At 42.2% G+C, this 20,136-nt stretch overlaps 1 protein-coding gene across 9 annotated transcripts in view; it reads right to left on the minus strand.

The window, feature by feature from the left end:
- The window catches only part of Adam22 (ADAM metallopeptidase domain 22), a 237,439-nt gene that overhangs the window by 204,104 nt on the left and 13,199 nt on the right, over positions 1–20,136 (minus strand). For all 9 annotated transcript variants that reach the window (XM_028776039.1, XM_028776041.1, XM_028776038.1 and 6 more), the window contains exon 3: positions 1,920–1,996. In XM_028776039.1, the coding sequence (XP_028631872.1) occupies positions 1,920–1,996 (77 nt within the window). The remainder of the gene's footprint in view (positions 1–1,919; positions 1,997–20,136) is intronic.

Below are 20,136 nucleotides of genomic sequence, written 5' to 3' on the forward strand. Positions count from 1 at the left end.
GTAAGTCATAACCTTCTGACCAGATCTCAGCCCTGCTCCAGGAAATGAAATTTCTTTTCTGGTACTGTAAAAATTCTTTTCTGGTACAGTCAAAACCCCATGGCTAGGAGGCAACTGGCCCCAAATAGAACCCTTTACTGATATTTTCTTAAACAGCGATGCTGTTAAAGTGTTTTCTAAATATTTGTGCTTATATGTTTATACCCATAGAACCTGGCTGCTCTTAACTTGGGTCATAGAAACTACTTTTTCAGTGGTCAGTGGACAATGGAGAGATGCATAACTGGTCAAAGTGCCAAGAATATGGGGCTGAGTGCTCAACCCAAACAGGGTATCTACATTATCACACCCCACCTCTACACACACACACACACACACACACATATTCAGGGAACATCTTGTAAAATTAGGTAGAAGACAATGTAAGAGTTGCAAAATGGGGAAGAGCGCTGTGAGATGCTGTCCTCTAGACTGTGGTGGTTTGGATAAGAAAGGCCCGCATAGACTCATATATTAGAATGCGCAGTCACCAGGGAATGCTACTGTGAGAAGGATTAGAAGAATCATGAAGTGTGGCCTTGTTGAAGGAAGTGTGTCACTGGAGGTGGGCTTGAAGGTTTCAAAAGACTCACAACAGACCTAGCATTGCTCTCTGCCTGCTGCCTGCAGACCAGCATGTAGAACGCTCGGCTACTTCTCCAGCATCAGGTATGCTCATGTGCTGCTATGCTTCTCGCCATGATGGTAATGGGAGAACCTCTAAAACTGGAAGCGAGCCCCCAGTTCAACGCTTTCTTTTATAAGAGTTACCTTGGTCATGGTTGTCTCTTCACAGCAAGTGACTATGACATACACATGCATCCATGAACCCACGGCAGCTGGAGTTACCTGCATATATCCTGCATTAGCCAGCCAAAACGCCAGCATAGGAACTGTAGGTGATTACTGAGTAATTAGTGGTAGTTAATAGTCGCTGACAGTCGGACAATCATTTCTGAGATGTGGCCACTGGTAGGATGCTTAGACTCCAGTGGACAGCCCCATGTCCACGCATATATGAACAGAACTAACTAGGTTCAGTTTGTAGTTTAGGGCGGCACGAAGTTGGAAAAAGAATGTGCTAAAGTGATATGAGAAATAGAGAGGGAGTAGGTGTGGGAAAACTGAGTAATTGTACGTATTGTGAATTCAAGAATAAAGAAATATTTAAAAAGGAAATAGCTACTTACCACCTACATTTAGTATAGATATCAGGCTGAAAGGAAAAATGTCTAATATTTTCATGGCAATATCTATTTGAAAATCTACTTTTCTCTCGGTCTTGTAAACTTCTTAGTCATGTTCTGATAAATATGGTCATATGTGTTTCTTCCTCAGAAAACAAAGGTTTTCGCACACAGAATTCATCAAAGAGCATAATCGAGTTGGACAAAATGTACATGAATGAAAAGACTCTCTTCCTCTCTCTTTCCCCCGCCCGCTCTCAAAAACCACAAGAACAAAACCGTTAAGATAGCCCAGAAGTTCAGCAGGCAACAACGCCATCCGCCAAGCCTGAGGATCTCATTTCAACTGCTGGAACCCACGTGGTGAGAACCAATTTCCACTAGTTGTCCTCTGACCCCCACACCCACCTGTACACGAATGAACCCATGTATACATGAAAAGTACACAAACAACCACACATAGAGAAAGAACTTCTACTGTCTTAAGTGTATTTTCATAATCTATTGGTGGCTCAGGTCATACATGTTCTTATGATACAGAACCCTTGCCTTCCATTATATGTTTGTGAAAGTGACCTTGTAGAGTTGTTCAATTTCTAATACACATTCATTTCCCGCTATTAGCAGGACTAACACCTTGAAGTCACTAGATAGTATAATTCAAGTGAAGACAACTCAGCAGCAAGCACTTACTGGTTCAGCAGGACATCAAGAATGAATGAGGTTCCAAAGGCGTCCACCTGGAAGCTTGCCTTGTCCACGTGAGCCAGCTGCAACATCAGAAAGGTAAAGTGCATTTACTAGTCGGCTGTGCTGATCAGGTATGAGCAGTTTTTAGGATGCTTCTGAAAGACTCTGGCATCAGAAATGAGCCAACAGTTCAACAAGGAGGATAAAAGACAGCACACTACAGCAAAGCTCCAGGCCTCCTGGAAGCTGAGCGTGTCCAGTTTGCAGTTAATAACCATCACTCAAGAGCTCGACCTTTCTGCTTTGTCTCTCTTCATGAACCACTGCATATCCAACTTTACTGCAGTAAACTTATTCTCTAGTCTGTGAGCATCTCTTTTAAAATTAAGCTTTCTACCTCAAAAAGGAAGCTGGGTTTCATTCAAGACTGAAATAATACAGTAAATATTATCTACTTACACGGAAAACATTTAAGCTAAAATTTAAAAAAAATCCTTCATCAAACCTCTAAAGTATACTTTTAAAATAGCATTCCAGTTCTAAGTGGTAAAACCTAATTTCAAAGAAGCTGCTACCTCTTTCTAAGAGGCAAACTTAAGACTTTGTATACACTGAGAATATCATCCCCCAAATGTTTCCATGACAAAAATAATCACTGCTTACTGTGTGTCATCCTACAAATTCTGACAACCAGCAGGGGCCCTAAAAATACCTACTGGTCATGTTAACATTTGCATGTTGAATGGTCACAGGCATAAGCTGCAGGAAACAAAACAGCTTTTCCTTTCACCCCCAGTACCAATAGTCGCTAGCTCTGAGCAGTAGACTATGTAGTACCAGATTTTTATTGTGGTCATTCTTCTGTCTATATGTTCATGTGTTCTCTGGTTTGTTCTTTGGTATGTGCCTAATTTTCTAAAATAAATATGTGTACTTGCTCTCATGAAGAGAAACAATGAGCATTATTTTAGGGCAGGCCCCACCTTAGCAGCCTCATGGAGAAAATTCGGCTGCTAATCCCTGAGAGCCAGCATCATGGGACAGGGCATCAGCAGGGCTGCAACCAGCCCTTAACTTCCAGTTCTCCACATTTAGGATGCAGTGAAAAGAGACGGCCTAACCAGCACTAACAGAGTTTTCTGGTGCAACAAGATGATTCTATTGAACAGTATTTGAAAAGACATGGATGGGAGACTCCTGTACAGCAGTTCCTGAGAACCTCAGTCCCCTCTAACCAGGGAGACAAAAAGTTCAGATGCATTCAGCCCCATCGGCCAGTCAAGCCCAAGTAGGCTTACAAGCACCTCCCTGCACCGTATCCACATGGACTTCTTTCATCTATTCTCTAGTTCAAAAGAAGAACATTGCCTGTATCTTTTACCCACTGCTTCTCCTGAGAGCTTTGCTGCACCAGACCCTTGACCTAGACGGTTTCCTGAAAACAACACTATCTGAATTTCAGAACTCAGGCCACTACCCCTCACCCTAGAAACTGCCAGAGGCCCTAATAAAATACCACAGATGGGGTGACTTAAATAACAGAGATTTCCTTATTCACAATTCTGGAGGACGGATGTCCCTGGACAGAGGCTGGCAGGCTCAGTTTCTCCCAAGACCTCTTTGTGGCCTCACCATGTCCTCACACAGTCTGTGTGTGAACTCTCAGAGTCACTCCCCTTTCTTCTGAGGATAGGAGTCCTCTTGGATTAGGGACCCCAGCCCAATAACCTCATTTAACCTTAATCTCCTCTTTTAAACCCCTGTCTTCATGTATGACCACACTAGGTGGTGGCTCTAGTACATGAGTTTTGAGGCAGTCCAGTTCAGTCCACAACACTCCTCTCCCATAGTCCTCATCTCTCTCCTCTCTGCAGAGCCGGATGACATCAGGGATTGGGGCTGAGCAGCACTAGGAGCTCACTCAGTATTTCTGCAGTAGCTCACTAATAGGCTGTCTTACCAATCACCTGGATGCACAAGGAAACCATGATACAACTACAAATTACCTGCTTACTAGATGCAGTCTTCCCATTAGACCTGCAGCTCTAAGTGCCAGGTCAATAGGCAATCTACTTTCTGCCTAAAAGCTCCTCGAGTTTCCTAAAGCACTAAGATCATGTTTTGGGAACAGCATCAGAAAAGTCCTACTTACCAAAACTGACGTCTCAATTAATATGAACCTTGCCCTTTCCTATTCTTCCCAGACCCTTGTGTGACTATAACAGCTCTTATCTCAGGCTCCTCTGAATTGTAAATACTAACACCATAAATCTGTGGTGAACAGGCTATGTCGGTTTGATAGCTCAGAGTCCAGTAACATTACCGTTAATTTTAGTAATGTATTTACTGTTTTCATTCATTCTAATCCTTTTTCCTTGTTAATTAGCATGTGGTAATTGTGTATCTGTATGAGGTATAGTGTAATATTTCAAAACGTTTGTATAAAATTGTATCAGGGTGATTAGTATTTCTATTTCCTCACCATTTCTTAGTATTTGGAGCCTCTGAGCTCTTCTTTTATAATATTTCTTTTTTTTATTGGATATTTTATTTATATCTCAGACGTTATCGCCTTTCCCTATCCCCCTCCCCCAGGAACTTCCTATCCCATCCCCCCTCCTCCTGCTTCTATGAGGATGTGCCCCCACCTACCCCCCCACTTCCACCTCCCTACCCTCGATTTCCCCCACACTGGGCATCCAGCCTTCATGGGATCAGGGGCCCTCCTCTTCCACCTATGCCGACAATGCCATCCTCCACATATACAGCTGTGGCCATGGGTCCCTCCCTACGTGCTCCCAGGCTGGTGGATAAGACCCTGGGGGCTCTGGTTGGTTGGTATTGTTGCTCTCCCCATGGGGCTGCAAACCCTTTCAACTCCTTCAGTCTTCTCTCTAACTCCTCCATTGGGAATCCCATGATCAGTTCAATGGCTAGCTGTGAGCATCCACCTCTGAATATGTTAGACTCTTGCAGACCTCTAAGCATATAGCTATATCAGACTCTTATCAGCATGCACTTCCTGACATCCACATCAGCGTCTACCTTTGGTGACTGCACAGGGGATGGATACCCAGGTGGAATGGTCTCCAGACAGCCACTCCACTCCTTCAGTTTCTGTCCCACACTTTGTCTCCATATTTGCTCCCTTGAGTATTTTGTTACTCCTTCTAAGAAGGACCGAAGTACCCCACTTGGTCTTCCTTCTTCATGAGCTTCATGTGGTCTGTGAGTTGTATCTTGGGTATTGCAGCTTTTGGGATAATATCCACTTATCAGTGAGTGCATACCATGTGTGTTCTTTTGTGATTGGGTTACCTCACTCAGGATATTTTCTAGTTCCATCCATTTACCTAAGAATGTCATGAATTCATTGTTTTTAATAGCTGAGTAGTACTCCATTGTGTAAATGTAGCACATTTTTGTATCCATTCCTCAGTTGAAGGACATCTGGGTTCTTTCCAGCTTCTGGCTATTATAAACAAGGCTGCTATGAACAGAGTGGAGCCTGTGTCCTTGTTATACGTTGGAGCATCTTCTGGGTATATGCCCAGGAGTGGTATAGCTGGATCCTCAGGTAATGCTATGTCCAATTTTCTGAGGAACCGCCAGATTTCCAGAGTGGTTGCAGCATCTTGCAGTCCCACCAACAATGGAGGAGTGTTCCTCTTTCTCCACATCCTCGCCAGCATCTGCTGTCACCTGAGCTCTTCTTGTATAATATTTCATATCTAGAGCTCACTGTGAACTCTCATCACCTTACAGTAGAGCTTATTACTCCATCATGTGCTTGTTATCAACCTCCTACCGTCTTCTTTTCACTCCTCTGCCTAGCCCCTAATCATTACTACTATTCCTCCCCCTCCTCCTCCCCCTTCCCCTTCCTCTCCCTCCTCCCCTCCTCTTCTTCCTCTCCCTCCTCCCCCTCCTCCCCCCCTTCCCCTTCCTCTCCCTCCTCCCCTCCTCTTCTTCTTCCTCTCCCTCCTCCCCTCTTCCTCTTCTTCCTCCCCCTCCTCCCCTCCTCCTCTTCTTCCTCTCCCTCCTCCCCTCCTCCTCTTCTTCCTCTCCCTCCTCCCCCTCCTCCTCCTCTTCTCCTAGACTTTCCATATGTGGAAACAATAAGAAGCACTTGTCTTTCTGCATGGCTCACCTCATTTCACACGATGTCTTCTAGTACAATTCATTTTGCACAGAGCTCGATTTTTATATATTTTCTACCTGGAGTTCCTTTTTACATCTTTGTTTGTTTGTTTGTTTGTTTCTTTGTTTTTACAAGCTTCAGTCAGGACCCAAGGAGAAACTTAAGTTCAAAGGAAATATAGGGAAATTTTATTTTAACTAAGATTCAGGTATAATTTAAGTGTGTATTACTTAATACAATTCTAATGTAAGATGTTTTCACAAACTATTTTCAGAAAGATGGACTGACCAAACTTCTCTGACAGTGGTCCACGTGCTAGGAGGAGTTTGACTCAGCATGCTTCTGCTCTACCTGCCTACTATAAAGAGACAGAAAATGACTTATTAATTAGATAAAAAAATAAATTTAGAAAAATACAACACTCTCTTAATAGTTAATAAAATTAGGCAATGTGGTCGAAACTACCAGGATGGATGGGGTCTTAGGGTGGTCTCAGAAGACCTTTCTGAGGTAGTGAGACAGCGAGGCACAGCAGTGACCAGAGGGCAGAATAACAGCCCTGCCCAAGGTCCACACTCTTGCCTCAGGACTGTGAACACACGGCCTGACACAGCATGAGGGATCATGCAAAGCAATGGTTAAGCTGAGGACTGACATGGAGGCTCTCCTGGGTCACAGGGTGGGCTTCTGTCTGTTAGCATCAGCTTTTATAAGAGGGAGCAAGAAGACAATGGAGGCAGGCAGGAGAGATGGCTCAGTGGTGAAGAGCACTAACTGCTCTTCCAGAGGTCCTGAGTTCAATTCCCAGCAACCACATGGTGGCTCACAATCATCTGTAATGGGATCTAATGCCCTCTTCTGGCATGTCTGAAAGAGCAACAGTGTACTCGCATACATAAAATAAATAAATAAATCTTAAAAAACAAAAACAAAAAAGAAAGAAAGAAAACATTTTTAAAAAGACACTGGAGGAGATGTGCTAATTTGAGTAGAGCAGAGCGCTATGAGGCTGGTGGTATGGTCAGGCACACGGGCAGCCGCCGAGCCTGGAGAACACAAGGACCAAATGTCCCTGCAGGCCCCTGAAAAGCCGAGCCATCAAGACAGCTCGGTGGTTTAGGGTACTTTCTGCCAAGCTTGCGACCTGAGTATAATCCCTGGAACACACATGGAGAAGTCATCAAGTTATCCTCTGACCTCTGTGCACACTTAAAAAGGTTTTGAAAAGAAAAGTCTCCTGAAGGAACACAGTACAGACAATGCTTGCCAGCACTACAAGACTGTACTACTTTTTTATTTTTCAAGACACTACGTTTTGAGCAGTGTGTTATAACCACAATAGGGAATTGATACAGGGTCCCTTAGCACTGCTTTCAAACAGTTAGAAAAGCAAATCCAAAACATCCATTGAACCAATGCTGTATGACATTTTCCTTCACCGCTGGGTTGAAATCAAGGCATCCTCAGCATCATGGCTGACACTTGTGAGGTCACAAGCATCAAATTCTACATGCAGGCCTTCGGGAAGTATTAGTCCACTTTGTGTAGCTATAACTAAACACGTGTCAGTGAGTAATGGATTAAAATATAGGTTTATGTTGCTCACAACTCTGATGGGTGACAAGTCCAATGGCCAGACACCTGCATCCTCAAGAAGGACCCCTGGCTGCAACACGTGGTAATGAGCAGGAAAGGAACCTGCAATGTGCAGAGGAGGCCAAAGGTGTAAGACAGTCTCATTTTACACACACACACACCACTTTTGTGGGTCAGGCATGATGGCATGAGTCTTTAATCCCAACACCTGGGACTAGGACATGACAACAGCTTGATGTTAACCTGGTCTACACAGCAAATTTTAGACCAGCCAGGGCTACATGGTAAGACTCTGTCCCAAAGACAAAATACTCTGATGAGAACTAACTCAATTGGAGGAGGCCTACATAAAAGTGGCCACACTGTGCTTGTGCCCAATTAGCTCCTGCCAGGCTCTACATTTCATAGGATCCACTGCCTCAGCCAAGCCAGTGTTTGGACCGTACTTCCAACACATGAACCTCACAGAGACACAATCATTAAACCTCATCCAAGCACAAAACTAACACACCACACCAGCCGAAAGATAAAAGCAAGTGAGTATCTTTGCATTCCGTGTGGTGTTCTAGCATTTGGGAGCTGACTTCATATGTCTAATATATAAGAAATCTAAAGAGAAAAAGCAGGCACTTCCTTAGGTTATTCTACAGAAGTAATGCATCAAGTAGAATTACACTGGAGTCCTATAATATTAATAGTACAGCTTATTACTCAACAGTTTTAATGAGGCAGGATTATCCTCAACTTTAACCCTAAGCCTTGCTTTCTAAAGTCGAAAGAAAAAGAAGTATTTGAGAAGAGAAGACTAGCTAATGTTTACTACCAACTTATTAATTTTGCATTGAAGATGAAAAGTTAGGAATAGCAGAAGCCCTCCCTGTGTGTGGCTCAGTGGACAAATGCATTCACCCCATGAACAAGATTCTGGGTTAAATCCCCAGCACACCCTCCCCACCCAAAAGAAGGAAGAAGAGGAAGATAAGGACAAGAAGATGACAACGATGACAACTATATCAGAGGAATATCTCACAAATAAAATTTTATTAAAATAGACTTCTATTTATTATGTAAGAAGAAATTTTGATTTTAGGAGGTAGGGGAATGCTGGGGAGTGAAATGGGGCTTTGCACAGCCAAGCAAGAATTCCACCACCTAAGTCCTCAGTTCTTCATGTCTTCTTTTAAAAGCTGTTAAAACCCTTCAGTGTTACGGAATAGTAGTGAAAAGATTCCTAGAGCTCCAATAATTGGATACTTTTATCTTACAAACAGGAAGAATGAGGCACATACAGGCAAAGGTCATTTCCAAGCACACCACTTGGTGGACAGCCAGGCACCTAGCTCCCAGAAGGTCTCTCCATCATACCTGAACCTCTTGCTGCCATTCTGTGCTTCAGAGGTACATGCAGGTTCTCATGGTTTCTAGTGAGTGATAATTATGACAGAAACATCTTTAGAGACATGAGAATGATCTCTGGGCTGCATTTTTAGAGGCTACAGAAAGAAAAATCAAACATGAAAACCAAGCTTTGGACTTCTGTTTTAGAACTCTGTTTTAGAATTCAATATGACCTCATCTGACATGCTCTAAGACCAATCTAATTAAAAGTTTAAAAACATAAAGATTACAATTTAAAATATAAATAAATGTCCATTTTCACTGAATAGATGACATAGTATGAAAAGTATGGCTAACAATCTATAGGAGTTGTGAAACAAAACCTGCAGAAGGAAAATGCAATAATATTTTTCAAACTATCCAGATGGTAAGAAACCTTAATAAATCTGTATAATTACATAAGGTTAATTTTAATTTCTAATTTCAAAAATGAATCATAGAATTGTAGGACCTAAGGAACTTGATATGATTTCCAGATTGGGACCTGTTTATTATTCACAAAAACATCTGAAATTTAAATACAAAGTGAATATAACACCACATTCCCTATAAATTCAGCTTCTTGGCATCCTGTCCTTTTCTCTTGACATCATCTAAAGTCAGCAAACCACAGTCAACCTATATATGCCAGAGGTTAAAATCTAATTTTTCAAGATTGCCTTATTAGCAACTCTTTAAAAAAAAAAAGTAAGCTGACAATAAAACATTCGTGGGTAAAATCAAACTTTGACAAAAGTGCAGGTTCTTAAGTGATTTCAACCCAAACATAAATCCATGACTAGTAATGGATCAGGAAGCTCACCAACCAAATGGTGTTATGCAACATAATTGTAAAAGTAATTAGCATCATTAAAAAGAAGAATTTAAGTATGCAGCAGAACCTTTAGCTATTCTTGTTTCCTGAATACTTTGTCACTTGATGAATTCTTGGAAGTCTAGTATCTTCAGTTTAATAAAAGACAAACTGCCAATAACAAGTAACACTTGAACATATTAGCCCTATTGTGACATCATAAAAATATAGTCTCTCTTTTGCCCTACCCATTACCCCATTGCCTCAAGTAAACCTTTGTCAGAGGCCTGAGACTGAAACTCCAACCCACCAAGATTGCTATTCTTCACTGTAGCATTTGTACGGCCACATGAGTAAGAGTAGCCAGGCAGCTAAGATCTAAGACAATCTTGCAAAGAACTGTGTGCAAGGCATTAGCTAGGAGAGTACGCTAACACAACATGTATGATATAAGTGATATCACTCATGCTTCTGTATGGATGACTCTCTGATAAATACAGCTCTGTTTTCTGTCTGGCCAACTCAATCACACCCATGTGTCTCCATAAGCTCTGTTATATACCGCACCTACCTTATACATTATTTCTAACCAAACTGTTCTTTAAATCCAGACACATGTACTACTATGGCAAAATTCTACAGTGCCTGGCAATAGGTGATTTAGGACAAAATTTAAAAACAACAGAACAAAAAATGCTCTCAAAAATGAACTTTAGAGAGGGTGCAGGCAGGTGGGTTGGTGTCACCACGATGAGCAAGTACGTGGTGAAGGGATGGGAGAGAAACAGTGGTCTGTGTTCTATGAAGAGAGGCTGAACTGAAGATGTGAGGGTGGTGATGTGAATAGCCCAGGCCTGGGGTCTGGGTCTGGGTCCGTGGCCTTGCCACAGAGAAGTCTGTGTGGATAACCATGGCTCACGGTACCACCAAAGGCCATGCAGATGTCTGAGCTGAGTTGGCTCCGCCCCTTGCTGACTGTGTGGTGAGCTGGCCCCGCCCCTCATCTGGGCAACATGGGAGGGCTGGTCTTGGAGACATGGGCATGAGAGAGGTGGACCTGCTCCTCACCAGCTGCCCTAGGCAGGACAGAGAGGACAAGCAAGTCCCAGTGGCTTGGGTAAAGCAGGTATGATCAACTCACCTACAACCCAGGCCAGATCCAGGACTTTGAGTTGGCCTGCCCCAACATTTACCCCGTCTATGAGCTCCTGGAGCACATGAAGGAGCCTGTCCAGCAGAACCAAAGCTGCAGGACCTCTATGACAGAGCAACAACAGGATTTCCAAGTGAGGATCCAATATTGATAGTATGGCAGAAGCCAGAGGCCTTGAACCAGACCAAAGACTCAAGTAAAGCTGTCTGGGCAAAAGGGTATGCTTGTGTGACACACTGTGGCTTCCACAGAGGTATTTTTATTGCTTTTGTCTTGTACTGTTCTGTTTTGGGGGGAGGTTGCAAGGGTGGGAAGCAGATATGGAGGGACTAGGGGATGAATGAATTGGGGTGCATGATGTGAAATTCACGAAGAACCGATAAAAAAGTTTTTAAAAATGAACTTTAAAGAGCTAATCCAGGATGAAATACTAGGTCTCTCATCTACAAGTGAATAAACTGGAACATGTCTTTTAGAGCATCTGACCTAAAAGTGTTCCATCTCTGAAAAGGCAGAAAGCAGTGATGGACACTGTGTGGACTTGTTACACGCCAGTGGGTCCATGCAGCCTTTAGTTTTGACCTTGGGGATACAGAGATGAGTGAGAAGTGGTCCTTGCACCCTCCTCCAAAAATCTCACAGTCAAAAGCTACCACATGATTACAAACTATGCATATGTGCCCTAACAGTATGAGCTGCATGGCAGCTCTGCCTCAGCAGTATAGCCTGTGGTGGCTTGGTGCTCCTCAGACTGAGTATAAACACCATGTGAAAAGACCAACAAAGGTTCAAAACTTAGGTCCAGTCAGCACAGAGAAATCATGAGACACGCTGGACTGTAGTCAGACAGTCTGAGGAATTGGTTTAGGAAGATCAGACTTAAACTTCAGGCATGAAGACACATCTCAACACTGGCTGCACGCTGAATTCTCGCTAAGAAAACTTCAATAAGCCTGCGCTGTGGACTCTGCGATTCTGGTTTGTTTAGTCTACAGTAAACAACCCTAAGGTGTCATCTTTGACAGTGACACCACGTAGGTCTATGGTACAACCAGAGTGAAAATCAGCATTCTAAACTTGTCTAAGAAAGACATTGTTCATCCTAAGAGCACTAAGAAGTGGATGTGAAGATGTGGTAAGAGACATTCAACATACAGAACCTCACATTTCTTCTCTTTACTATTTATAAACAATAACAAAAAAAAGTTCACCTTTGAAAACTGATGAGTCACGTCTATTTACTGATTTCCTAAATACGACATTTTGTTTTCTGGAGACAGAGTTTCACGATATACTCTCAACTGGCTTTATGCTTGCCATACAACCCAAGGAGACTCTAAATTCCCAGCAGCAGCCCTGCTTCAGCTCCCTTGCTGAGATGATAGGTGTGTGCCAACACACTCAACACTTCCAAGTACTCTTTACAGGCAAACTGTATGTTTGCAGAAGTTTTCAAGTTTTTATTTAAGGAAGAGAAGAAAAAGGTAAGTAGAAACCAGGCTACACTGTGGGGTAAGATGAAGAACTTGGACAAACAACATGGAAATTCTAATCGTTGTCATTTTATTTAAAAAAAAAAAAAGGACCAAAGAACCAAGAGCAATGCTATTTAGGTATTTAAGGTGCAGCTTGTGGTGGACAGTAAACCAAATTCCTAGTAGAGATATTTCTCAAAACCACGTAGCTCCAGTATTTTGCCTTTTACTTCCTCCTTGCCTTTCATCTCAAACTTCAGTTCCTGTTGACTCTATTTAGTGGGTTGTTTTGTTTTATTATTTTTTTTCACAACTGATATAAACATAATCTATCTGGGGGGGTTCTATCGAAGGGCAAAGGTTATGTTGTGTAGCTGCTGAATAAGATGACTTCGTATTCAACATGCATCCCACTCGGAGGGTGTTGACAACCCTGGACTCTGTGACTATCTCCAGTGTCCCCTATTCCAAGCAGCAGGAGGCAGAGACTGTGCTGACCTGTACTGGCACCGGGTCCCATTTTCTCATCTCCATTCAGGAAGCCAGGCAGCCTCATTACCTATTTATGCTTCAGCTAGCTTCTGATAAATCAGTCTCCCAAGCCTCCTCGCCATTAGCTGCCCATTACTAGACCTTTAATTTCAGGCATGAACAACAACAAAAAAAAATGCTTGCTTGCATAATCCTGAAGGTCAAAGGAGACAGAGAAGATGCTGAGGTGCCTGGGAATGACACAGTCTAGAGTTACACTGGGCTGTAATTGAATCTGAGTGTGAGGAGCCCCAAGAAAATCAGTAGACAAAAATCCCTCAGGTGAATTGGCACTGGGAAACTGATGCTCTTCTTCAGTGCAGGAAAGACCTGGAAGAGACAAGACAGGAGCTCTTCCCACCCCACAGTAGGGTTCACATTTGATTTAGAACTGAGGCAGGAAAACTTCCTACCTTCCTCCTTCTTTTCACATATGAGACCTGGAAACAGCCATAATCACAGTGCTGTGAGAAGACCTTAAAAAGCTGAGTTTGCACTGAGAAGAACTGCTGCAGAGAACCATGCTAGTAGTGAATGCTAACTGAAGGGGAGGGAAATAAGAACGAGAGAGCAATCCAGCTGCTACACTCTAAAATGGATAACTAGTCATCGAGCCCTAGAGCCAATTTCAAAAGCAAACTTATAAATAAGAGTTGTTATCTGCCAGCTAACTTACAATCTGTCCTAGAGACAGCAGCAGAAATGGACCAGCTCCAAAGCAGAATTAAGAATTAAGCTCCTCACATCGGGATTTATCTTGGCCTACTCTATCCTGTCTTCTTTCTTTGCTTATTTGATTTCATCTTGCTTACAGATACTAGAGGTGTCTGAGAATTAAGCTTGTTTCCACTGAGGGGCTAGCTCTGGTGTTTGTAGAAAAAAAAAAAAACTCAGGAATATCACTGAACAAAACCTCATGGTGAATGGCTGGCATGTACCAATTCTACTACACTTTCTTTAGGAAACAAATTCCCATTGGGTTAGCCTTGCTCACTCTTCTATGGCTAGAGCTACATAACTCTAGATGTATTTTTTCACATATACTCACAAGCATACACACACACACACACACATACACATAGCGATGCATATAAAATAACCTTTAAAAGAACTCGATTCATTCTTTATTACATATCCCAACTATCCAAAGGTCTCCCACAAACATAGCCAAGAAATAATTCAAGGAAAAATTTGAAAGAGCAAAACTTGCACTGGATAAGAAAAATCACTGCAGTGGTCTATCATGATCTACAGTCTCAATGATGTTCCCAGGGTGGTTTTTATCTGTAACTTTCAAGCAGTGACCACAGGTTTTCTTCCCTGTGATACAAGATGACAGAGCTTTAAGCAAGGACAACTACATAATCATCATGTAAGTAGTGAGATAAAGGTTGGTGGGATGCACACGATAGTCATCCCTACTCCGCAGATGCACAGTAATGCAGGAAGATGACGAAAAGCACAGGTGAGCAGAGTATATGTGCAAAATACGTATGTGAGAGCGAAATCGGAATACCATAAAATATCTGTTAAAAATATTCTTTAATACCTATGAAAAGCATGTCTTAAAAGCATGGGCTTATTGAACATAGCCTAGAACTACTACAGTAAAGTACGGCATAAATCCACCCGTAAGATTTAATTCATAGGTCTCCGCATACTACCAGCTAGCATCTCCACACTGCTTTAACATGTATTTCTTTACCACTAAGTTAAAGGGAAAATGAAGAATCTGTCTACCATATATGTTTGAAGTAAAACATAAATATCATTTTAAAAACTTATTTTACATATTATTTCACTTATACTACATTACACTTATCTGGTGTATAGTCTTCTCAGAGATCTACCTTTAAAATGCCAGGCCTGGTGGTACATGCCCTAGTTCTTAGCATGTGGGAGGCTTGATGTGACCCTGAGCTATACAGTAAGTTCCAGGACAGCCTGGGCTACAGTGTGAAACCCTGTCTCAAAACAAACAAATAAACACAAAAACCACACTAATAGATACAATTTCACAGACATACTATCAAAAATCTAAGGGATAACAAAATAATGAAATTATTTAGTTGCACATGGATAAATAAACTCTAGGAAATAATTTTATTTGCACTTCTTTTATTTACTGAAGCAAGTCACTACTGGACTCAAGCTGGTTACTTAACCCTTAGTACTAAAGACATTTTTGGAAAAGTAGAAAACATTTTTAAACTACACTGAGTCTCAATTCTCTCTTGAAGTAGGAAACACTAAGAGGCAGTACACACACACAAGAAAACTCTATAAATCAACTCATATCTCAGCAGGCTCATGTGTGCATACTCATATGTATATGTACACAAATTGTGTCAAGAAAAGCATGTGACCAACTACATACCTATATAATTGAAAGGACCAAATTCTGTAGCTTGTTAAATGTACCAAGAGCTGTAAATAACTGGTCTCTGAATGAAGGAAAAGTAAGAGCCTTCCTGAGGAGCTTCTAGAACATGCTCACTGACATGAAGTCAGAGCCACAGATAGATATCCTATCAGCTCTGAAAGAGCACAAAGCTGTAATCCTCACAGTTTCTCAGCGTCATGGCCTCACTCCTGAAGACAAACATGGAACTGAAACACTTAGTCTGACCGTTCATCACTTCTGGCGTGAACTCAATCTGTAACCGGAACAACTTCATGTCAAAGGTTGATGACATTGAAAACACTTGAGCACCACAGTGTCAGAAACAGAAAGTAAAATCAACCAGAATCACTAGAAGCCATGGCCTCATTAGGGAAGGACAGTGGAGCTGCTGAGCCCAGAGCTGGATTGGAGCCATTTTCTCTCTCTACACAGATGCCAAGTGTCAACCAAAATGCACACACTCAGGATCTGAGATGTTGTTTGCTGTCTTTCAAGTGGGTGACCTGGGTCTCTATGTTTAGTGTTTTGATACAAAGCTGAATTAAGCTATGCTCTGTAGTTCTAGCTTCTACTAAGGGGCTAATTAGAATAAATTTATGAGGACTCCAGGCATATGACATACCGAGTTAAAGAAAGGATTCCTACTGAAATCTTGAGGTTTTTTCAAAGGACAAAGTGAAATTTGGTTTTATGGTTGTTCACTCTTTGTTGCTCTAAGCAAATGAGCACTTTAAGTACCACAGAGGTCACCTTTCATTTAATTTATGAAATGGTCCCCAGGGAGCATGTACTCAGTTCTCAAAACTGTGTAGGTAGTCTCTGTGAGCCCCTCCCACTGAGTCTCTCAGAAATTGCCTCCTGGCAAAGGCTCCTGACTCAAACATTCCCCAGACCAGCGTCCTCAGCAAACTAACACTGCACCATCTCTGTCCTTCTCTGACCTTTCTGGAATGTTCCACCATCTTCCTTACAGCCAGCAAGCTTGAATGCAAGGTGTGCCAAAGACTCCATGAAAACCACAGTGGACCCTGAGGAAGATAAGGTCCTGCCCACACACTTCTATGGTCTGAAAAGACGTGTTTCTGTTACACAAGGCAGCAATATGCAAGAAGCAAAACCCCGTTTTCCTTCTGTCCAATAACTACGACCAGCTACAGTGGAACTCTAGATTCTAGAGCCACATCTTCTCCTTAAACATACGAGCTCTATCCCTTCTTTACAAAAGTGATCTTGGGTAAGTTATTTCAGCTTTCTATGTCTCGGGCTTTGCATTTATTAAATGCCAACCTCTGAGAGGTGCTGTAAAGATGGAATAAGTTTAAGTACAAAGATGGAGTGTATATTATTGTACCATATAAGCACTAAAAGACAGGATATGTGACCAAAATTTTCTCAGGAATCAGTGATCAGACCGATTTTGCTTCTCTTGTCACATCTAGCTGACAATGACTCTAGCCACTGTCTGAGAGGTCCATCGCAAGCATCTCTGTTCCCCTAACCCTTGGTCTTTCCTTCAACTCTGACAACTGTTATAAGATAATCCTATGGAGAAAAGTTGTCTGATAATTTGTAATTAGCCTAAAGTGGAAGGTACTTGTCAGGACTATAGTAAATATGGCTTTCATCTCAACTACTTTAGTGACTTGTTTTAGTAGTTATAAGTAATGTCACTGTCATGGAGAGCACATTCCTTATCGTGTGTATTCTACTGATTCTTACTGAAGACTTTATTCCCATACATTTGCCAGTGAGTTCAGTAGTGACTCGACTGCAGGATATGTAAAATGCATCAGCTACTGGACAGGGGAAGATGGCTGCATGCTGAGCTTTAGGGAGCTTCAAGGGTTGCATAATTCAGTCTTCTACTGTGAAAACTGATTGGCGAGACTGTTTTATAAGGGATTATTTATGTTTGTTCATGTTTCTGGTCAAAGGGGCTGAGAGCTGCGTCTTGTACACACTGGGCACACTACCACTAAGCTTAAGTTCTTCAGATAGATTCTCAACTCAGTCAATGCTGAATCATCTTGCTTTTCCTCTTAGACAGCTAATAAAAGTGTCTTAATGCAGTCTGTGTCTCCCTCCTCTCTTTGTGAAACAGGATATGTTCAAAGGTGAGTTGGAAGCGCCCTCATCTTTTATGTGCAGGGAAAAAAAAAGCACTTGCTACTTAGTAAGCTCCTGCAGCAAGTTCGCCCCAAAAATATCTACAAACACAAAAGGAGAAGCTTATTTCCACGCATGTATTAACCATAAAATGTAAGTTCACTTAAGAGCACAAAAATAATACAGCTATGCAGAGAAGACCCCAGATTACTGTACCGTGAGACTGTGGGACAAGAGGGGAACGGAGCTGTCTTCAGAAACCTTACTGAACACCTACCTGGTCTTCCTTAGTGAGATTATCCAATGTTTTAAGACTACAGAGATGAATGGGTCTAGAAATAAAAATTATTCCAAATATCATCCCCCAGCCACAGACAAGAATAATCACGAATACCCCCACACACACACTAAGACTTCCTTGTTGACCATAGTAGTACACACCTATATTCCCAAGAGTCAGGGGGCCTATGTCTTCTTGCTGCTCTGCCATCTCAAGACCATAAAGCCCCCACTGCCATGCTGTTTTCTTTCCCACAGCACTTACTGTCAGCTAGTACAGCTGCTAAAATGTGGGCCTCAGAATAAAGAAAAAAATAGTCACTGATATAATCCAAGGGCCTAGAACAGTGTCTGCCATATAGGATACCCTCAGTAAGCATCAGTGAAGTAAATAGATGTCAGATGTGATGGTTTGTATATGCTTGACCCAGGGAGTGGCACTATTAGGTGGTGTGGCCTTGGAGTATGTGTGTCACTGTGGGCATGGTGACACACTTTAAAACCCACTTCCTAGCTGCCTGCATGTCAATCTTCTCTTAGAGCCCGGCAGATGAAGATATTGTTCTTCCTGCACCATGCCTGCCTGGATGCTGCCATGCTCCTGCCTTAACTATACTGGACTGAATCTCTGAACCTGTAAGCCAGCCCCAATTAAATCCTGCTAAGAATTGCCTTGGTCACGGTGTCTTTTCACAGTAGTAAAGCCCTAACTAAAACATCAGTCCACATACCAAGTCCTAGAAAGGAATTATGGCACACATGCACACCCGCAAACTGCATGTGCAGTGTCAGAGAACCACTGGAGCTCAGTCTGATGGACATGCCTTTGCTCCCAGTACTCAGGATGCTGAAGCAGAAGGGTGGCAGGAAGTCTGAGGCTAGCCTGGGTGGGAAAGCAAGCACCAGGCTAGCCAAGGAAGCATAGCAAGATCTTGTCCAAAAAAATAAAAAAGGAAAATGGAAAATTTTAACTATAGACTACAGAGTTCACAAGTTAAAACTTTGTACAAAAAAAAATAAAAAATAAAAAATAAAAAAAGAACAAGAGCCCGAGTCTACTACTACATGGTTTCCGGTCTCCTCAGCTCCCACATTATTCAAGGACAGATGGACGGGGAGAAAAACAAGGATCTGCAGTCCTAGTGGCAACACTCTGCAGAGAGCAGGAGCCATAAGAAGGTGAGATAATGGCTCAGACATAAGTGACACACCAATGGACAAGACTTGAAGTGTACATGAAGGAGACCATGTCTTTCTTCAAGTGAAATGTGAGGCCAAAACCTGGGCAAGGCCTCAGAGAGATGAAACATCCTGTCTCACACACACACACACACACACACACACACATACACACTTGGCATGCATACCACACACACACAGGCACACCACACACATGCACACATATACCATACCCCTACGTACACACACACACACACCATACCCCCATGTACACACACACACAGCATGCACACCAGTATTAACATCAGTAGCAATACCAAGCACATTTGGGGCTTTCTTCCCGAACACTTTCTGCTATGAACATATGATGCTAAAGGAAAAAAAAAAGCATACGGGCTTTTTCTAACCTAATTATTTCTTAAGGAAAATAACACAAACAATTAACTTTGGAAAAACAGATTTTAGAAAGAATGTTTGCTGAAAACTGTTAGAGATCTGGGAACACATGGTTGATTGATTAACTGATGAAATATTTATTAAATATGAGAATCCACTGCAAGAAAATGAGACTGGTTCAACTAAGATGCAGGCTGTGTCCAATACTGGCCCAGTGTCTGTGGCTAAGACCTGAGGACAGCGATGGAGACCTGAGCAGCCCACGGGAGCACCTACAAACACTGCTGCCATACAAACTGGGGAGCCCCACCCCCACAAGAGGAAAACCCCACAGTGAAAATGACTACAAGCTAATTAAAATTGTATTTAAAAAAACAGTGAATTATACATTTAAAGGGTAAATTTTTATGGTATGGGAATTGTCTTGCCGTAAAGTTATTAACAGAATCAAACAGAACGATGAAGGGACACTCCAGGAACAGAGGCAGAACACAGCAATACAGGGCTTGGTTTGCATGCCTGCTGCCTAGGGTCACCCCTACCCTGCCCAGTGCTACAATTTAAGTTTTCTCTGAAAAAGAAAAGGCTATAAAAATCATCACAATGTATCATAGCCAGGGTGTTTAGAAAATATGAAATAGAACATGAACAAAACTAAAGTATCCTATTATATGTAGCAAGGTTATCCTATTATATGTAGCAAGGTTTTATGACACACACTTTGCTCTGTGGCACACTCCTGTTTCCACGTGTCTGAACAAAATCTTTT

This window comes from Grammomys surdaster, unplaced genomic scaffold (genome assembly GCF_004785775.1).
Source record: "Grammomys surdaster isolate TR1022 unplaced genomic scaffold, NIH_TR_1.0 264, whole genome shotgun sequence".
Classification (NCBI taxonomy): Eukaryota; Metazoa; Chordata; class Mammalia; order Rodentia; family Muridae; genus Grammomys; species Grammomys surdaster.